The sequence below is a fragment of the Pleurodeles waltl genome, chromosome 5, assembly GCF_031143425.1.
Source record: "Pleurodeles waltl isolate 20211129_DDA chromosome 5, aPleWal1.hap1.20221129, whole genome shotgun sequence".
Classification (NCBI taxonomy): Eukaryota; Metazoa; Chordata; class Amphibia; order Caudata; family Salamandridae; genus Pleurodeles; species Pleurodeles waltl.
In genome coordinates, this window is record NC_090444.1 from 1,370,700,955 (window position 1) to 1,370,720,770 (window position 19,816).

Sequence of the window (19,816 nt, forward strand, 5' to 3'; positions counted from 1 at the left end):
CAATTGGTACATTTCATTTACTTACATGTCCCTCGTAAAGTGGTACTACATGTACCTAGGGCCTGTAAATTAAAAACTATTTGTGGGCAAGCAACACCTATTGTGCCACCCACTTAAGTAGCCCTTTAAAACATGTCTCAGGCCTGCCACTGCAGCCTGTGCACAGTTTTAAACTGCCATTTTGACCTGGAAAAATAAACCTTTTGCCAGGCCCAAACTTTCTTTTTTAAAACATTTAAGTCAGTCCTGTGATAGGCGCTAAACAGCCCACGGGGCAGAGTGCATTTTATTTATAGGGTAGAACATGTATTTTTAAGTTTTACAAGTTTTGGTAGTGAACGACTCCTAAATTTGCTTTTGACTACTACAAAGCCTAGCTCTCTCTTTAGATAACACTGGATTACTTCTTACATTTAATAAGTAATGACGTTTGGAAAGTTGTAATTTTCTTGTTCTAACCATTTGATGGCTGCAGCCTGTATCCTGAGTCACAAGGATGAAGGTAGTTGGCAGCTGGGCTTTGTATATTCCTCACAGTGAGAAAAAGGGGAAATGGGTATTGGAAGGATGGGAGGGACAGAGGTGTTTCCTTCCCCAATTACAATTCAAAGAAGCTGCATCCAACACACTCACAAAGAACTTAACACCTGCCTATTGTCACCCTAGCACTCTTGGAGCCTGGACAGGCAAAGAAAGGACATTCCAGAAACAGATTTGAGGGGGCGGGGGAGCTAGACATGTCTCTTCATCATTGGCTGAGTGACTCCAAGTCTCAGTTGGCTGACCTCCTGTTCTGAGATACAGGGAGAAAACATGCTCCATAGGCCTTGCTGTAATTGCCTAGCTGACCTGCTACATTTTGCCTGGACCTGCAACCGGACCTGTCTGAGCCCTGCCAGTCTCTGCTGGAGTAAGTTCCTGATCTCCAAGAGGTGCTTCCCCAGGTCCTGGACCCTTGATTGGCATCAGACAGAACTCCTCCTGACCTAACTGAACGGTCCATCAAATCCAGCGTGAAGCGTGGCAGAAACATAAAGCCTTGCAGCACAGCTGCAAGTTTTATCAGAACCAACACAGAACAACATGAAGCCTCGTAAAGCCTACCAAACACCTGAATCCTTCAATGGAACCAACGCCAAGACCCGCAAAGCCTTGCCACTCAACTGCCAGCTTCATCAGAACTGACACTGAGCGACACAAAGCCCTGCAAAACTGCAAAGCCTCGCCGACAGCTGGCAACTTCTTCAGATCTGGCACCGAGCAATGCGAAGCCCCTCAAAGCCTCGCAACACTGCACAGACCGCACACCGAGGACATAAGGTACAATCATCAGCGAGACAAATTTGGTCCTGTGCCTGGCCTGCGGTCCTGCACAGTTGGCCTGAACCTGTGACTTTGTCCTGGTCCAGTGTAACCAAAAACCCTCAATTGGCGCTTTGCACATTTTGGTGCTACTTTTATTTAAACCTTTAAAATTCAATATCTCCAGGTCTACCGATTGGATTTTTGTAGTTTTGGTCTTTACTTATATATTAAATGTTACTCTATTTTGCTAAATTGGTGTAGGAGTTTTCTTGTGTAGTGGTTTCCCTGTATTACTGTTCGTGTGCTGAACAAATAATTTGCCTCTAACCTAAGCCTGACTGCTACTATTGTGCCAAGCTACCACAGGGTACCATTCATTAATTTTGTATAACAGTAACATTTTATCACAAATGATCTGATACCAGATTCAACCGCTTTTATAAATACTCCTTTATTGATTTATTTAGCTTTTTCCTAATTTACTTCTATTCCACCTGACTTTGGGCACCTGTGACCCTACCTGCTGCAAGCATGGAGCTGGAGTTCAACAACCGGGAGCGCTACAATGTGGCTAAGCTACAGGGATTCTGCAGGGAGAGATGGCTTGCGGCAACCAGGAACTCCCAGAAGCAGGAGCTCCAGAAGGCCCTCAGGGCTTGCAAAGAAGACCGCAGCTACAGACTATAGCAGGGGAGGTGGATGAGTAGTGGGCGTTGAGGTGAGCAAGAGGAGGAGATGAAGGGAGGGGCTGACAACCCCCAGATTGTAGCCCCAGGGAAGAGAGGAGGGCCCATAGGAGTGAGGTCCTCTGCTAGATCCAGAGCACACATCTGTATCTCTGGCTCCAACCTCTCCGAAGAGGAGCTGAAGGACAAGAAGGCAGAGAGAAAGAGTTCAGGCTGCAGATGGCCAAACTTAAAATTAGGAGAGAAAGGCTGAGGCAGAGAGAACCTTGCTAAAGGAGAAGGCTGAGACAGAGAGAGTCTTGGCAAAGGAGAAGGCTGAGACTCACAGGGTTTGGGAGGAAAATAAATTGCTCCTGGAAGAGAGGGAAATTCTGCTAGCTCATGAAATGAGTAAACAAGAGCTGGACCTAAAAGCAAAACAAGCTTCAGAGTCTAGCAGTAATGGTGGTAGGAATCCAGTGGCCCATGGAGAGGTGAAAGTCTGCACACCCCAAAGCTTCAGGGATGTGAAATTCCTATAGCTGACACCCAGGACATATTGTTTGGGGTCAAGGATAACATGTTTTCATGTTTATTTTGGCTTTGGGCACAACCCCTCTGGCTGCCAGTTTACAGGGAAGGGTAATGTCTGCAGATGACATACTATTTGTGTTTATGTTAATGCTGTTCAAACTTGTATTTATGGTTCATTAATGTAAAACCTTTATTATTAGGATAAGCATACTAATTAAACATTGTAAGGTCACACTGCACTAGTGGTTCAAGTAAAAGAAAAGTGTACACAATATGATGCTACTTATAATGCTCCCACAATGCTGTCTGATTATATGCAAATGTTTGCAGAAGCTTGTAAGCAAGACTGATGATTCTTTGCTTTCAAAATAAAATGTTCAGAAAAAAATGTTTTGCTAAATTACAGTGAATTTTTAGGTACTATTTCTTTGAAGCATCATTTAGTAAGACATGTTGATGCATGCTAGTATTTAAAAAAATATTCACAATGGAAAATCAGTGTCACTACTTTCAGCAAGATTATGAAAACATGAAAATAAACAAGCACTGGTAAAGTCAACCAATACAACATTGGTTGTCAAGTCTTTTGGTTTTATCAATGCATGTCTTGTTTTAACATGACTTTTGTAGCACTTTATTGTTGTAGGAGCAGCCAAGCCATCACTGTTGTAACAAACATTGGCAAAAAGCAAACAAAATGTTTTTTTTGTCTCAAAAAAGCACACATCGCCACAGTAGTTCCTAGCAGTGATTACAACTACTTTGTGCACCAATATGCTCCTTGTAGAAGAGCAGAATGCTATCACTCACAGTAAAGCCATCTAAGAGATTTATCAAGACAGAAATTAATGTTAATAAAAACAAAATGTCTTGGTTAATGCCAGACCTATTTATGGTCCAATTCTTAAAGAAAGCCACAAAAAGTGCACCCATGGTATGTGTTTGTGTTAGCAGCCTTCATGAATTCACAAGAATTTTCAGAAGTAGACCAGGAAATCGTACTTCTAGCAAATATTTGTTCACTGTATTTTAGCAGGAGCAAATATGCATGTGTAGATTTGCTCATGCGAAAATCTATTGAGTGTTTACAAGTTCACTTTCCCTCCAACCACTTTTTTCCCAACCCTGAAAGAACTTCTACTTCTGCCCCTGTCAGGAGCAATGTCCAACCTTTCTCAGTATGGGAAATGATTAGAGTAGAGCTGGTGAAAATGCTTAAAACATCCAAGTTAGTAGGTTTGCACAGGCTCAAAGGAATTCCAGCCCTGGAACTATTGCTTACTGCTTCCTCTAGCCCCAGTATGTTGATCTGCAGAAAGGTGGCAAAATAGGGAAATTAGGGAAATAGGGAAATATGCTATAGTAGGGCTTGAAACTGCTAGTATTCAAGCACAACTGTAGTATTAGCCCTGGCATAAACAGAGAGGCTATTAGCAGAGCTCTTACACAATGAGATTGCTGCCATAATTTGTTGCCTCACTACATTGCACCAAATGAACAAGTAATTTTTTTTTACAAGATAAGTAGATTTAAGAAGCAGCCTGTCCCATGGACAAGTAGATATTTTATTAAATTCCACACCCCTGGACTTGATGCCTAGCTATGTGGTGAGGGCTGATAAAGACAAATGGTTTTCCGCCTATGGAGAAACCCTGTGGACGCATAGGGTCCCAGAGCAGGATTTGGATCAAGCCTGTAGAAACATGCCCACAGTGGGGAGGAACACCTTTCTCACACTATAGGTGAGGGATCAAATGCGGTATGCTCCAATGAAGGCCATTCTGCTCACTATGTTTAGGCTCACCATATAAATACCACCTACATTTCAGGGACAGCTACAAGTTGCCAAAATAGTCTTTGGTGGATTTCTTAGACTACACCAGCAATAGACTGAGAGATTTGGTGAGGAGCAGTAGAGTGATGTTGATATGCTGTATGAGCTGATATTCAGAAATTATAAGCTAACTGACCCCAAGAAATTTGCAAAGGATGCAGACCTCTGGGTCAGCACCATAGTGTCCAAGAGGTATCTGGAGGGAATCCCCAAAAGGTCAGGGTCCCCAACAGAAAAAAGAGGGGGGACATAAAAACAAAAAAAGGTGTTCTCTAAAGGCCCTCAAAATGGTTCACAGAAGAAGGAAACCCAGCCCCAACCTATCCAGAAAAAATAATATTTTGGATAAAAAGGGAAGTTTGTTCCCAAGTGAGATGAGTGCTATAAGTATGGGCATGTGAAGGGAATGCCAATCGCCCTGAGAGGGCTCAGCCCCTCATTGGTGGACAGACTCAAGGGTTGGCCAGCGTTTGGAGAGGAGATTGCCCCACTTAGTGCAGGGATAGAGTTGATGTTACCCTAGTGTCCCTGGGAGATAAATAGATGTCCAAAGCCCACATGCCTTCTAATACTTCCAAGTACAGGCAATGTGTTATCATCAATGGGCAGAAGGTGGAGGCTCTGAGGGACACAGGAGCTAGTATGGCTACTGTAAGGTGCCATGTGGTATTCTCAGAGCAGGTAATCCCCAATACATTCCACCAGAGTGTGGTAGTAGACAACCATGAGAGTTACTATCCAGTGTGTTGGACTTGGCCTCTCTACAGGGTCACCCCACAAACCTTTTGCCTTCACCCCTCCTGTTTCTTGAGCAGGTTTGTAATGGTTTTTAGGACTCTGTGCATTGTACCACTGATAAGCAGTGCTAAAGCATTTGTGCTCTCTTTAACACATGGTAAACATGGCCTACGCCTGATTGGTGCATTAAATTTACTTGTAAGTCCCTAGTAAAGTGGTACAACATGAATCTAGGGCCTGTAAAGTAAATGCTGCTAGTGGGCATGCAGCACTCACTCACCCATTTAAGTAGCCCCTTAAAGGTGTCTCAGGCCTGTCATTGCACGCAGTTTAAAACTGTGTGCAGTTTTAAACTGCCACTTCAATTTAGCAAATTAAACCTTTTTCCAAGTCTAAAATTCCCTTTTTGATACATATAATTACCCTTAGGGTGGGCCATAAACAGTCCACAGGGCATGGTGCATTGCATTTAAAAAGGCAAACGTGTACTTTTAAGTTTTACATGTCCTGGTAGTGAAAAACTCACAAATCTGTTTTTCACTACTGTGTGGCCTGTCTCCCCAATAGGATAACATTGTGTTACCTTATTACATTTAAAAAGTGATAACGTTTGTTTGGGAGGAAGTAGAAATGTCATGTTGGACGTCTAAGGAATTATAATTTAAAAACCTCTTTCATTATAAAGTTGGATTTTAAGCCACAATTCAGAAAATGACACCTTAAGACAGTGGTATTTTCTTGTCCTAACAATTTGGTGCCTGAGGCATGTTCCTGGGTCACAACTCGATGTAGCAAGCAATGTCAAAGTAAGTCATAATATTAGTTACCTTCCTCAAAAATGATCCACACCATGGAAATGGAGATAATTGGTTTGGAATACTGATAAGGTTTTAGAAATACAGAATATAATGAGTCACCCTCAAGACTGCACAGTGCACTCCTCCACATCATCATCTCTAATAAAGGAATTGGTCAAAATGGGTTGAGATTCCAGATCCTTCTAGGATTTTTTCTTCAAAAACAATTAAATAAAGCAGTTGGTCTAATGACGATTTCAAAATAAATCTCAATGGCAAAGAATAAAGATAAGCAACAAGAATGTGTACCCGATATAGACAATATGTCACCTTGAACAGCATTTTTGTGTGGTTCATATCTAGAAAGACTGGCAGCTCCTAATCTATCAAAGCCCCTAGATATCTAATAACTAAAAAAAAAAATCTTAAAGTCTTTAATTAATTAACAATAGATCTTTTCTCATCAGAGGTTCCTTTAAAAATTCTGCAAAATAGTGTGCTGTGAGCATAGCAGTGAAATGGGGACCAGCTGAACACAACAATGTGTTTATGTTGCTTTTATAAAGATTGGACAGGAAGTTGACACACTATAGAATTTGGACTGGAAACCTGAGCTGTGAGCTGTCCAAGATCATAGGCATGCTGAGAGTGTACCTGCAAATTTAGTGAGCATGCACCTTTAATACAAAAATACATAGTATTCATTTAACAAATGCTATGAGCACATAGGGAGCCTCTACCCAAATTCAAACACAAGCTGCTGCTGAACAATACACATAAATCCTTTGGTCACTTCTGTGCATGCACAGGTACATGTCTCTTCAACTTCATTTTCTATGTGCTACACAGCCTCCACAGTGAGGTATGTCCTTGTGAATATGAGCCCATATCCAGGGAAGCTTTTAAGTATATACTGTTTGTGGACACACAATGCATTCCTAGATCTTCCTCCCTAGGCCATGATTACCATATAAATGCCATGTGAAACCAATTATTTTCACTAATAGCAAACTATAACTTTCACCTACTATCTAATATAAGTGAGGCACTAGGAAAACAGATTACATTCTAAGACAAGATTGCTTAGCAGACAAAACAAAATGAGGGTGATTTAACAGTGAGGAATAAATACATACTAAGGCAGTATCGACCTTGCATGCAAATTATGTCCTCAAAAACCAAGGAATAACAAAGAGGAAATGAGTTGTAAGATAATCAAGTACCAAAATGTAGTTAAGACAAAAGAAATGTGGCAAGAAAATTCCATACTGTACTGAATTATACATAGGGATATACCATAATAACAGAGTCAGTTTCTAGGTTAATTTCTGGCTTTACAGAATAGGTTGACCTGCATTAGATTTATGAAATGCACTCTATAACAAAGGACCCAATTAAAATAAACAATTTTTTTTTAAACAAACAGCAAGTTAACTTGGTTGGCATATTTTGAACACATATTTCAATGTCACTTAGTAAACACAATTGACTGCTTATATTGATAGATCCTCCACAGTTCTAGTGTCGTAGCTGGACTCTCACTCCTAGGCAAGATTGCTGGTTTAGGGATGACAGCACTTTTGACTGTAGGTGACTAAGGCACTCCTACAAGTCACAACTGTCGGCCCAACCCTCCCGGCTCACAAGCAGTACCTCAGCAAAAACCCAAACAGTAAAAGGTGATTTCTGGCAGCCTTACTCATGGACTCTAGACTGCAACATCTCTGGGGAGTTGTAGTGGAACAGAAGTTACCCTTTTCTCTTGTTAGCATTAAGTCTCAGTCACACATAAGCAATGAAGGAGATGCAGGAGAGTTTTCAATAGGTTTATTGAAAAGACTGCAATCTACGGTAAAATGCATGTGCTGCACTAATTAGGATAACGGACAAGAAAAGATGCATAATTGTGAAGATGAGAGTCTTGAATACGAAGGCCCCCACTATGTTGCAATAAGCATGAAATCTAAACCCCTTAGCCTAGAGAACCTGTTCTCTAACCTAATAAGAGCTAGGTGTGATAAACCTAATCTGCTAGTACATGTCAATGAGAAGTGCCCTCCAACCATTGTTACCTTGGAATGAGGTCCCTAGGTTAGGCTCCGTGGTGACACAAAGGCTGATTCAAATCAGGTCTACAGCAAGGTGACATGCAGTGTAGATGGCATCTGATAACCTTGTCTGTGTGAGATGTATTTATACAGATCATGTAGGATTCCTGATGCAGGTATGTTCCCAAACAATTGATAAGGAGGAAGACTTGTGGTAGCAAGTATGTAAACATTCCCCAACAAGTGTACATTATGTTCCTGTCACATGTAAGTGAGAAAGGGACCTGATGTGAATACCTATGTACATCACTTGATTATGAGGCTGGTCCAGTGTTGCCTTCCTGTTCCGTGCCATTTTTTCCACTGCCTGATTTTCAGGGCTGACGTGCATTGTGTAGTAGGGAGCCCCCCGCTTGCAGTTAACATTTAGGCATTTTTGTCCCCCATGCAACTATAACAATGGCAGCCATCTTAAAAGAAATAATAAAATAAATGAAGTAAAACAGAGCACGCTAAGTAGGTTAAAAGTCACTAGGTGACAGGTGTACAGGCCTGCAAGCCAAAGGGCTAAGCTAATCTCCTGCATTCCAATAAAAACTAAATTAGATTCACTACACTAGCTTTAGGCACTTTTGTTATTTGCAGCACACGTCTTGATACTGTAACAAATATAAACACTGATGATGTTATAACTTTGTGTGGAGGTCTCTTTTGAGTGGTGTCCATTACTGGGTTGCTGTAACTAAGTGCATCGCAAACACTTTACACATTGCCGTCTGAGTTAAGCCTGCCTGCTCTATGTCAAAGCTACAGGGAGGTGGGCACAGGTTCATTAAGGTTGTGTATGTAGTTCTCCTGACTAGCACTGCTGTGCCTACTTGGACCGGGCGCACACCCTGCCAACTAGAGACCCCAATTTCTAACATTGGTGGCAGCGGTGGGATAGGACTTGTTTTTGTGCAGTGCATAACAGTAATTTGGTGAACTCTACTGCTCGCACGTAGATCAGCTTGAACCAATTGCCATTCTTTTTTTCCCTCTCTACCTTTCCCAACTGACATTTTTGATTTTTAAATTCTCCCTTATTGGTATTTTTGTTCTCTAAATCATGTCTCTGGTTGGAGGTTCTGCATCTCCACCTACAAGGATGGAATTTAAGCTAGCCCTGCTGGATGAGTACACTGCAGCCCACCTCAGGGATGTCTGTAGGGGATTCAGGCTGACTGCAAGGAGCAAGAAGGTAGAATTGCAGAAGGCACTGAGAGCCTATTCTAAAGCCCATGCTTTGGCAAATGAGACCTCAGAGGAGACTGAGGAGGAGCAAGAGGATGACTTGAATCAGGGTCTGGCTGGAGACCTTGGACTGCTTTCTGTGAGGGAGGCAAGCAACTAAGTTCCAGGATTAAGGGCCCCTTCCAGGGTGAGGAGCAGTGTATCATCAAAGGGCCTGACCTCAGAGGAGTTGGGAGAAAGGCGTGTCTACTAGTCTCAAATGAGACAGTGCACCACTGCCTACTATAGGTCCTGTCAGACCTGCCAGGTGAGTGGCAAGTCAGGGGGGAAGTACAAGGCCCCACTACAACCCTTACCAGTCATTGGCACACCTTTTGAGTGGGTGGGCATTGACATCTTGGGGCCTCTAGATCCCAGCCATGGGCAACAGATTTATTCTGGTCTTGTTGGACCACGCCTCCCGGTACCCAGTGGCTATCCCTCTGAGGATGGTCACTGCGTCGGTAGTGGCCAGGGCACTGGTGGGGATATTTTCCAGTGTTGGGTTCCCCAGGGAGGTGGTATCTGACTGGGGTACCAACTTCATGTCTAACCACATGAAGGCCATGTGGATGGAGTGTGGAGTGAACTCTAAGTTCACCAGTCCTTACCACCCTCAAAGTAACAGGTTGGTTGAGAGGTTCATCCGGGCCCTGAAGGGCATGATTTCGGTCTACCTGAACCCATGAGGCATAAGTGGGATGTCCTCCTACAATGCCTGTTGTTCGCCTACAGGGAGGTACAAAAGAAGGGGGTTGGTTATAGCCCCTTTAAACTTCTGTATGGACACTCTGTGAGACAGCCTCTCACTATGGTGAAGGAGGGCTGGGAGCAAACTCCCAGGAGGGCCTCCCAGAATGTGGTCGGCTACACGCTGGCCCTCCACAACCAGACCACGCACTTTAGGAAGCTTGTCCAAAAGAACCATGGAAACCAGCCAGGAGGAATGAAACACTGGTATGATCAAGCATGTCACTCTGGAGAGTTTCAGCCTGGCCAAAACATGTGGGTCATGGAGCCCGTGAAGCCCTGTGCTCTTCAAGACTGCTGCTCTGGGCTCTTTGAGGTCAAAGAGCTGAAAAGTGATGTCACCTATCTGGTGGACCTCAAAACCCCTTGAAGGTTCTACATGTGAACCATCTCAAGCCCCCCCCTACAAGAGGCCTAAAGTAACCATGCTCTTGGTGACTGATGATGGGGTGGAAGTGGAGAGTGACCCTCTACCCAACCTCCTATCTACCAAGGAGCAGGATGGTGCACATCCTCTCCCCTACACTAATCCTAGACCAACAGAGGGACTACCACCATTTGCTGGAGCAGTTCGCCTCATTGTTCCCCCTTGCCCCAGGTCTCACTACATGGTGCAGCCATGATATAGACACTAGGGACAGTCCACCTGTAAAGAACAAAATTTACAGGTTGTCTGATAAGGTGAGGGCTATTAAGGAGGTCTCTAAGATGTCGGCAATGGGGATTATTGAGCACTCAAGCAGCCCTTGGCCCAGGCCAGTGGTGCTGGTGCCTAAGGCAGCCCCACCAGGTGCCCCACCTCAACTTTCATTCTGTGTAGACTATCAGGGGCATAATGCGGTCACCAAGACCAACCCGTACCCCATCCCCAGGGCTGATGAGCTGATAGATCGGCTTGGGGTTGCCAAGTCTGACCTAACATTTGGGTACCAGCAGATCTCCTTGACCGATGGGGCAAAAGAGAGGTCTGCATTATCTACCCCAGAGGGGCACTACCAACTCTGTGTCATGCCCTTTGGGTTAAAGGACACCCCTGTCACCTTCCAAAGGTTAGTAAATCAGGTCCTAGCTGGTCTGGAGAGCTTCAGTGCTGCCTACCTGGATGCCATTGCGGTCTTTAGTTCCAGCTGGGAGGACTACCTAGGTCCCCTAAGGAAAGTGCTTCAGGCTCTGCAGAGGGCAGGCCTGACTATCAAGGCCAGTAGTGCCAGATAGGGAAGGGTTCTGTGGTCTACTTGGGACACCAAGTAAGGGGTAGCAAGGTACAACACTTGCAACCTAAGATTGACACCATTCTGGCTTGGGAACCCGCCCCCACCCCAAGACTCAGATAGAGGTGAAGGCCTTCCTAGGCCTCACCGGATACTACAGGAGATTTGTCAAGGGATATGGCACCATTGTTGCCCCCTTGACAGAGCTGGCTTCCAAGAAGCAGCCCCGTCAGGTGATCGGGACAGAGACCTGCAAGAAAGCCTTCGCCACCCTCAAGGAAGCCATGTGCACGGCACCTGTGCGCAAGTCCCCAGACTTCTCAAAAGAATTTCAGACTTCCAGACGGACGCCTCAGAGCATGGCATAGGGGCCATACTCTCACAGCTAAACAAAGTTGGCCTAGGCCAGTCTGCAGCCTTCATCAGTAGGAGGCTACTTCCCAGGGAACAACAGTGGAGTGCAATTTAAAGGGAAGCTTTTGCTGTGGTCCGGGCATTGAAGAAGCTGAGGCAATACCTGTTTGGCACTCACTTCGGGGTTTAGACAGACAACAGGCCCCTCAGATGGTTAATGCAAATGAGAGGTGCGAACGCCAAACTGTTAAGGTGGTCCATCTCCCTACAGGGAATGGACTTTATGGTGGAACACCAGCCTGGAACAGACTACTACGGCAATGCTGATGGTCTCTCCAGGTTCTGCCTCAGTAAAGAGAACTCCCAAGGGGTTCGGTAGCTCTCCCCACTTTCAGCTGGGGGGACAGATGTTGGACCTGGCATCACTGGAGTGAACTCCCCTAACTTTTTGCTGGCCTTAGGGATCTGGGCACTTTACCACAGCTTACCAGTGCTACATAGCAGGTGCTTTGTCCTCTAACATATGGAAACATTGGCTTCTCCACAATTGGCATTTTTAATTTACTTGTAAGTCCCTCGTAAAGTGCACTATATGTGACCAGGACCTGTAAGTTAAATGCTACTAGTGGGCCAGCAGCACTGATTGTGCCACCCACATGAGTAGCCCTGTAAACATGTCTCAGACCTGCCACTGCAGTCTCCGTGTGTGCAGTTCTAAGCTGACATTTCGACCTGGCAAGTGCACCCACATGCCAGGCCAAAACCTTCCCTTTCATTACATGTAGGTCACCCCTGAAGTAAGCCCTAGTTAATCCCCAAAGGTAAGGTGTAGTGTACATAATAGGTTCGATGTGCACTTTTTCTTTTTTTCAGTTGAACATGTCCAGATAGAGAAAAACTGCTGAATTGGTTTTTCATTATTGCAAGGCCTATCTCTCCCATAGAGAAGGATTGAGTTTGACTTACAATATCTTTTAGGTCTAACTTCCCAACGGGACGAGATGGAATCATGGAGTTTGGTGTCCCTGGACTCACAATTTAAAATCCCAATTTATGGTGAAGTCCGATTTTAAATTGTTAGTCTGAAAATACCACTTTTAGAAAGTTGGTATTTTCTTACTTTAACCATCCTGTGCCTCTGCCTATTCCTGAACACGTCTGGGATAGATGGCAGCTGGGCTCTGTGCACTAGACAGGCACACACAAAGAGAGCTTGGGTGTGGTGTTAGCATATTGATGGCCCATCATCAGGCTGATGGGCCTTTCTGGACTAGGTGGGAGGGAGTAGCTGACACTTGCCTGTGATTAGGGCTCATAGTGTCTGGAGCCAGGGAGGAGCAAGGAAGGGACCTTGGGGATTTCAAAGAAAGATCTGGATGCTTCTCCAGCCTTCCAGACTCTGGGCACATAGGTCTAAAAGTTGTACCCAAAACCCACATTTTCAGTACTCTACTGGGACAAAGACATTCTGCCAGGAAAAAGGATTGTCAGGCTGCCAGGACGGACTGCCACTCTGCTCTGCATTGCTGTGTTGGCCTACTGCTGGTGTGTGCTGGACTGTAGGAGGAACTGCTACTTTGCTGCTGCCCTGTGTGCTGGCCTGTTGCCTGCTGCCTCAACCTGCTAGAGATGGACTGGACTCTTTCAAGTGATCTTTGCCCCAAGGGACTCCAAGGGCTTGCTGGTTTGCCCCCGATTTGTGTGAGTTCTCTGGGATATCCAAGACCTCGCCCCTTTATCAGCTGTCATGCGTGGTGCGTTCATTACCGGAGGGTGTTCCCTGGTCCCCTAGATGGTGCAAAACACCCAGTATGCCCTAATTTTCCTGGGAGCAGGCACTGGTTCACCCGAGCTTGAATGCTGCCTGCATTGCCATACGAGTTCTGAGGTGCGGGCCGTGCTCTGTTTCCCTGACCTTGAGCGTGACCAAAGGATGTCTATGCACTTTGTAAATGAGCCATGGCCAGTGCCCCTCTCTAAAAAGATCTCTATTTTTTTATATAACTTTGTGTGGAGTTCTTTAACTGCTGTGCAAATACTTTACACATTGCCTTCTGAGTTAAGCCTGTCTGCTTCGTTCAAAGCTACCAGGAGGTGAGCACAAGGTCATTCGGGTTGTGTATTTAGATCCCCGGACTAGGATTAGTCCCTTCTTGGACAGGGCGCATACCCTGCCAACTAGAGGCCCCATTTTCCAACAAGTTGCCTAAGACACTTACACTGAATGTAAGACTCATAAGCTCGGTCCACTTATCTCTCAAATGTTTTACATGAACCACTTCTTCTCTTGGTATTCGCAACTCATAGGACCTAGAGAAAAGAACAATATACGTATTAAAGATTGTGGCACAAGGACCCTTTGCGCAGTCTCATGCATTCGTTCATGTTTTTTCCAAATTTAAAGTTCATACATTAAAGAGTCATTATCTGTTATTCTTGCTGGATATTATCAATGCAAAGTTGAATAGATAAACAATGCGTGAAATATATTTTAAAGCCATTAACTTCTTTTCACGATAAACAGTCCACATTTTGTGGTTGCTGAGTTCAAAAAAAATTATGTGAACTATTTCCTTTAGGATGCATACTCATTTCTAAAGCATGACCCCTACTTGTAATATTAAATGAGAAGTTGTACTTCTTTGTCACCTTCAGCATTATCTTACTTGTACACACAATGTGTTTCTCATATGATACAATGTTGTTACAGGTGTGGCATACCTAAGTTTCTCATACATGTCTTCGATTGGTTGATATACACCATCAATTTTATGTTCCATGTCCTGAAGCTCTTCCAAAAGCTGAAGAGAGAAGTTGAGCTCTTCCAGACTTTGTACAGGAACAGTTAGTTGTTTGTATACTTCCTCCCGGTACTTTACAGCTGCTTGTAGATTTTCCTACATTAAAAAGAAAAGAGTGCAGCTAAAGTTTTAAATGTATTTAAAATATATATAGCAAATTAACATTGATTATTTTACAATGATTTACCATGAAAAGAATGCACACTACAACAGATTTTTCAATTTGCTTACAATATACTTCCATCTAGGCTGGTTCCCAAGCAATGTTTGAAGAAAAGGGGCCAACCTATCAAAATGTGGTCCAGGGTTGAATAAAATCAATTCTGTGTTTGCCAGTCAACCTCTAGATATGGCATTACTGCACAGCTCCCTGCTGATTTTTATCTCCCCATAGAGAGCAGAACTTTCTGGGAAGCAAATGGAGCTCTTCAATGTCACTCATGGGTTTAGACTTAACCCATTTGCTACCCTTTAAGACAAAATACCAAGAGTGCTATAGAAATGTCTTATACAGACAGAAACCTCCTATTTGTTATTGCCCTTTCTTTTAATAGAAAATTTAAAGTACGCATTGGTAATTTTAACGTTCCAAATACCGTCATCAGAGTTACACAACAATCACATTTTTATAACCAAGCTCAAGTCAAATTTATTGTACAGTTAATAAAAACCTTTACAACTTATTCATAACTTTTCAACACACTTCCTGTTAAAACCATCAGTTCTGATGGGCAAAGCAATATGTAGCCTCCTTAAGATCACTGGAATAGATTTTTACAGATACAGTACATTGAAAATGTGGGTCTCTCAGTGATGACTAATTTGAATTCTACAAGGTGGACTCTGAAAGCAACCTCAACAAATCACGTCCCTTGAATAACACTCTCATCAGAATCATAAACATAATAAACATGGTATCTACATCCAAGTCACCATTAACAGTCATCCGTACATTAAATGATTTGAAATGAAAGGTCGCAATAGGAAGAGCTCTCATCAACGTTAAGTTATTCTGGAGTAGCATACTTTATCTTTGCCTCCCTGCCCGAAAAGAATCCTTGGTCAACATGATCAAAGAGACAACTCAAATGTACCCATTCCACCCACAATCTTAAACAATAATGGTGGTCAAAATTGAAACTAAAGTCTACCATAGTGACCGATGTAATCTTTCAAAGAATCAGAAAAGACATACTCTGCAGTATTATGTGATTGAAGGAAAAACAGATCACATCTGAAATCCAAAACATTACTGTTATGGAAGGTAGACAATTCACATTTGCAGGGTCTGAAATATTCTTGCTAATAACACTCATGGCAGAAACAAACCTCTTACTATAGAGAAAGCTGTTCAAGTAATATGTTATTCCCGAAATTAACATCACTGTCAAACGCTCTTTTATATAAAACAAACAGACAAAATAAAGAGTTTAGACAGCTGAAGGACTTAACAGCATATGAAAACACATAGGTTATCAATCTTGGATACAGTGTGCATATGATTACTGCAGGTCTCTGTGTTGCTCTGTGCAAGGAAACCTTTACACTGCTCCTAAATCACTGAACAAGATGCTATGACAATCAAGTCTCATGAGACTTTGTGTGAGAAAACAGGGCTGATTGCAGAGGCCCCCTAACTTTTTGCCCCCGTTTTTCACTTTTTGCTGGTGTTTTCCTGACTCTGATGGTGCCCTGGGTGCCGCTAACCAGTCCCAGGGCCTGTGATGTATATAAAATAAGTATGCAAATTAGGCTAATTATAATTGGCTATGTCAACCTACCTATAAGTCCCTAGTATATATTAGGGCATGTACGTTTAGGGGCCCCAGCACAGGCAGTGCACCTATAGGTGCACTGCTGAGGTGCCCAGTGTCATTTTCAAGGCAGCCCTTTTAAATTAAAGTTATATGCACATTCGACTTTGGAAAGTACTTCCAAAGTTTTAAACTACCTTATTTTTACATATAAGTCACCCCAAAGGTATGCCCTATGTGCCACAAGGGTTGGGTGCCATGTAACTATAAGCAGGGACTTAGTTTTATAAGTCCTGGTGAGGTAAAACAGACAAATTTGTGTTTCCCTCATTGTAGTGAACAGCCTCAAAAGGCTAGAATGGGAACTTTATTTTAATTTATAAAGTCCCCTTAAGTGTCAGATACCTCAAGTTTGGTATCAAATCAATTGTTATAATAAACCCCACAACTTACAATTGTTGGATTTTATACAACTTGTTCAGGTAAAGAGTTTTAAACTGTACCTAAAAAGTTGCCAACTTCAGCCCTGTAGTGTTCTGCTCTGATTGGCCAGACTCTGGCAGCCTGGCCAGGCTGCATTGATGAGGTGTGAAGTAGCCTGGGCTGAACACAAAGGAATGTGCCTGTGGGAGGAGACCTTCCCTTAGAAGATGGAGAAGCAGGAAGGGGGAGGGCAGCCAAACTGGTCTTCAAAGACAGGGAAGGACATTTGGAGTAGCCCAGCACCTCCCTCATATCCTGCAACCCCAGACAATTAGGTGCCCTCTTGATGAGATTAGGAGAGGGCAGGAAAAGTGTGTGTTTAAGATTTATAGCCACACCAGTGGGTGGGCTCAGCCAGATGTAACCTCCAAAAATCAGTTTCAGCCAAGATGGATTTTTGAGGAATGTTGCTCCCTGGGATTGATTTTTGCAACACTTCCCAGGAAGTGATAATCACAGGGGGAAGGACCCTGCACCTGATTAGAGAACCAGGACCCCACCTGTTTTTTACCCAGGAGCAAGGATAAAATTGGCAGACCTGCACAAACACCTCCGAACCCTACCGGATCCCTACAAGGAAGAACAACAAGAACAGAAGGACTGCCCTGCTGGTCCCCTGATCTGCACCTGGTCAGTGCCCTCTGGAGGACTGCACCAGCTGCATGCTTGGGCTTCACCACAAGAAGGACTTTGCCTGGCTTCAACTGGTTCAAAGAGGGACTCCCTGTTTGCTACAGGTGAAAAATTGCTAACCAGAGTCCCCTGCACCAACTCCTGAAGAAACTGACCAGCTGACCACTGTCCAGAGGCCAAATTGGAGTTTGCACCAGGTGCATTCTGGGAGTTGTAGTCTGCACCCCCTGAGGGAGCTTCTCAGAGTTTCTAGAACCTTGGGGTGAGCTGTTGACCTCAAAAGAACCTTAAAAGAACATCTGGGAGAAGATTCAGAAGTTTGGAAAACATTTTGGAAAAAGCTCTATAAAGGGACCGAACTGCGGCGGCAACTCTAGCTGGGTTGCCTAAACCGTGACCGGGCCTGACTTGCAGGTTAATCCCGGTGAAGAAAATCTCAGAAAAAGTGACTACGTCCAAACATAGAAAGTTGACCGGGACCTCCAAGGCAGTTTATCCAAAGAGGGCTCAGAGGACGTTGGATCACGAGTCAGGTTTGTCCGGGTCAATGGATTTTCAACTCGAAAAATCATCTAAGTCAGTACATAGAAATATCCACACAGGGCTCCCGCGATGCGTATCTGAGGAAGAATTCCAGGAGGTCAGATTGGACTGGTGACTTGGTACCACTGAAGAAAATCTTCAAGAAAACAACTAAGTCCGAAAGTAAACTTTTGACCGAGGCCTCCCGCGGGCTGTAGCCCAGCAGGGCTCCATCACAGTCGGCCTTAAACTTTTACTTTGTCTCGGTCGAGGTGCGACCAGATGACCAGACTGGCGCTATTCATTTCTAAGCGCTAAAAAGCATAAATTCTTTAAAAATTCATATCTCCAGGTTCCTTTTATCTGATTTTAATTGTTGTGGTGTCATTTTAAAGATAAAAATATAATCTATTTTTATAAATTGGTGTTGGATTTTTTTTTGTTTTACTTATTTACTGTTTTGTGATTTTTAAATGCTTTACACAATTTTCTCCTAAGTTAAGTCTTGTCGCTCGTTGCCAAGCTACCAAGGGTTGAGCTGGCTTTAATTTATTGAGACCTAACTGGACCTAGGTGGAGGTTAGAGGCCTATTGCTAAGTGTAGGTACTTACTTGCCCTTACCAATAATCAATTTTCCAACACTTTGAAACATATTTCAGAAACTGACAAAACTATATTTATAGCCCCAGTATATACAGAAAGGTATACATGATTGATTTGAAATATTCTCAGTACAAACAGAGTTCAGTTATTTCAAAAGACATAAATTAATATCAAATAAATACACATATATTTGGCCATGACTGTGGGATGCATGTTGTGGTGTCCAGTGGTTGCAAAGATACAGGACGGAATGAGCCAAGTCTTCAGTTTTACTAAACAAATAGGTATTGACAAAACATATTTGTAATGGGCATGAATTTTAAAATATGTATAGCCGTAGAGCCACAATACGCTAAGCTCAGACATTATAATCCTTTCTGGCTCCTAGGCTTTTATATAAATCCTCCATAAACTAACTTTGGTGTTAGCAAAGTCTACAACTAGTACTGGTAGTAGGGCTCATTATATGTTTTACACAATGTAACTGTGCCTTGCCTTGCAATGCTAAGCATAGCAATGCCTTCATTTCCAGTGTTTTGAATCAACCCTAGAGAGACAGCTTTGTGATTAACCATGGGAATGTTCTGTTTTATTTGATGACCCTAGTTACCTTAACTTGCTGGTGTAGAATTGTGGCGTATTGAAATTTCCAGGCTCCTGCAAATCCTATTAGAGTTTCCTTTATGAGTGAGAAATCCAGACAAATGCAGCCAACCTGAAAAATCTAAAATTAAAAATACAGACATTAAGGAGGATATTACAAGTTTCGTTTTTACTAAACATAGCAGTCAAGAAACTACAAACCCCTTCATAAAATGCAAGAAGTGAAACAGAAAAGCATTCTTTGATTAGCTGTCAGTGGATGACTGACCCCATAAGCCACCAGTTGGAAATTTCAAAGCACCATTTTGGATATGAGCTATAGGTCTATCACTGCTTTTCGTACTTATATTTTGTGGACCAGAGGACAACAGGATAAGGAGCATCTAAGAAAGAGCTGGCCACCTTCTGCACCTCCAATGCACACACTTGGAGTTACTTTGTTTGCTCTTTCCCTTTCTGCTTGACCGTCTAGTGATGCCATGTCACTTGACAGATTCACAGCACATTAAGGGACAGATGTATCATGCATTTTAGTGGTCGCACACAGCTCGAACTTGTTACTGAATCTTTTGGAATTGCAACTACATACCGATTCAGTTTAAGGAAGGGGCATGTCAAGGGCCTCCCTTCCTAATACCGAATCGCAGCGGTATGTAGGAATGTTTTGTGACCGACATGCAGTCGCAAACCATGCGCACATTACCACCTCGTTAAGTAGGTGGTAACCCATTTGCAAACGGGAGGGGGGTCCCCTTCTCCTTTGTGAATGCATGCGAAAACATTTTTAAGAGCAGGCAGTGGTCACACAGACCACTGCTTACTCTAAAAAAATTGTAAACAAAAACTTTTAATTTTTCTTTTTTGAATGTATCCTGTTTTCATTTAAGGAAAACGGGATGCATTTAAAA

The 19,816-nt window shown here is 43.3% G+C and overlaps 1 protein-coding gene across 1 annotated transcript in view; it reads right to left on the reverse strand.

Moving 5' to 3' along the window:
* Positions 1 to 19,816, reverse strand: part of LOC138296482 (uncharacterized) — a 1,064,486-nt gene that overhangs the window by 678,711 nt on the left and 365,959 nt on the right. The window contains exons 26-28 of the mRNA XM_069235627.1: positions 18,916 to 19,029; positions 14,230 to 14,405; positions 13,728 to 13,818 (exon numbers count right to left, since the gene is read on the reverse strand). Coding sequence (XP_069091728.1) covers positions 13,728 to 13,818; positions 14,230 to 14,405; positions 18,916 to 19,029 — 381 coding nt within the window. The remainder of the gene's footprint in view (positions 1 to 13,727; positions 13,819 to 14,229; positions 14,406 to 18,915; positions 19,030 to 19,816) is intronic.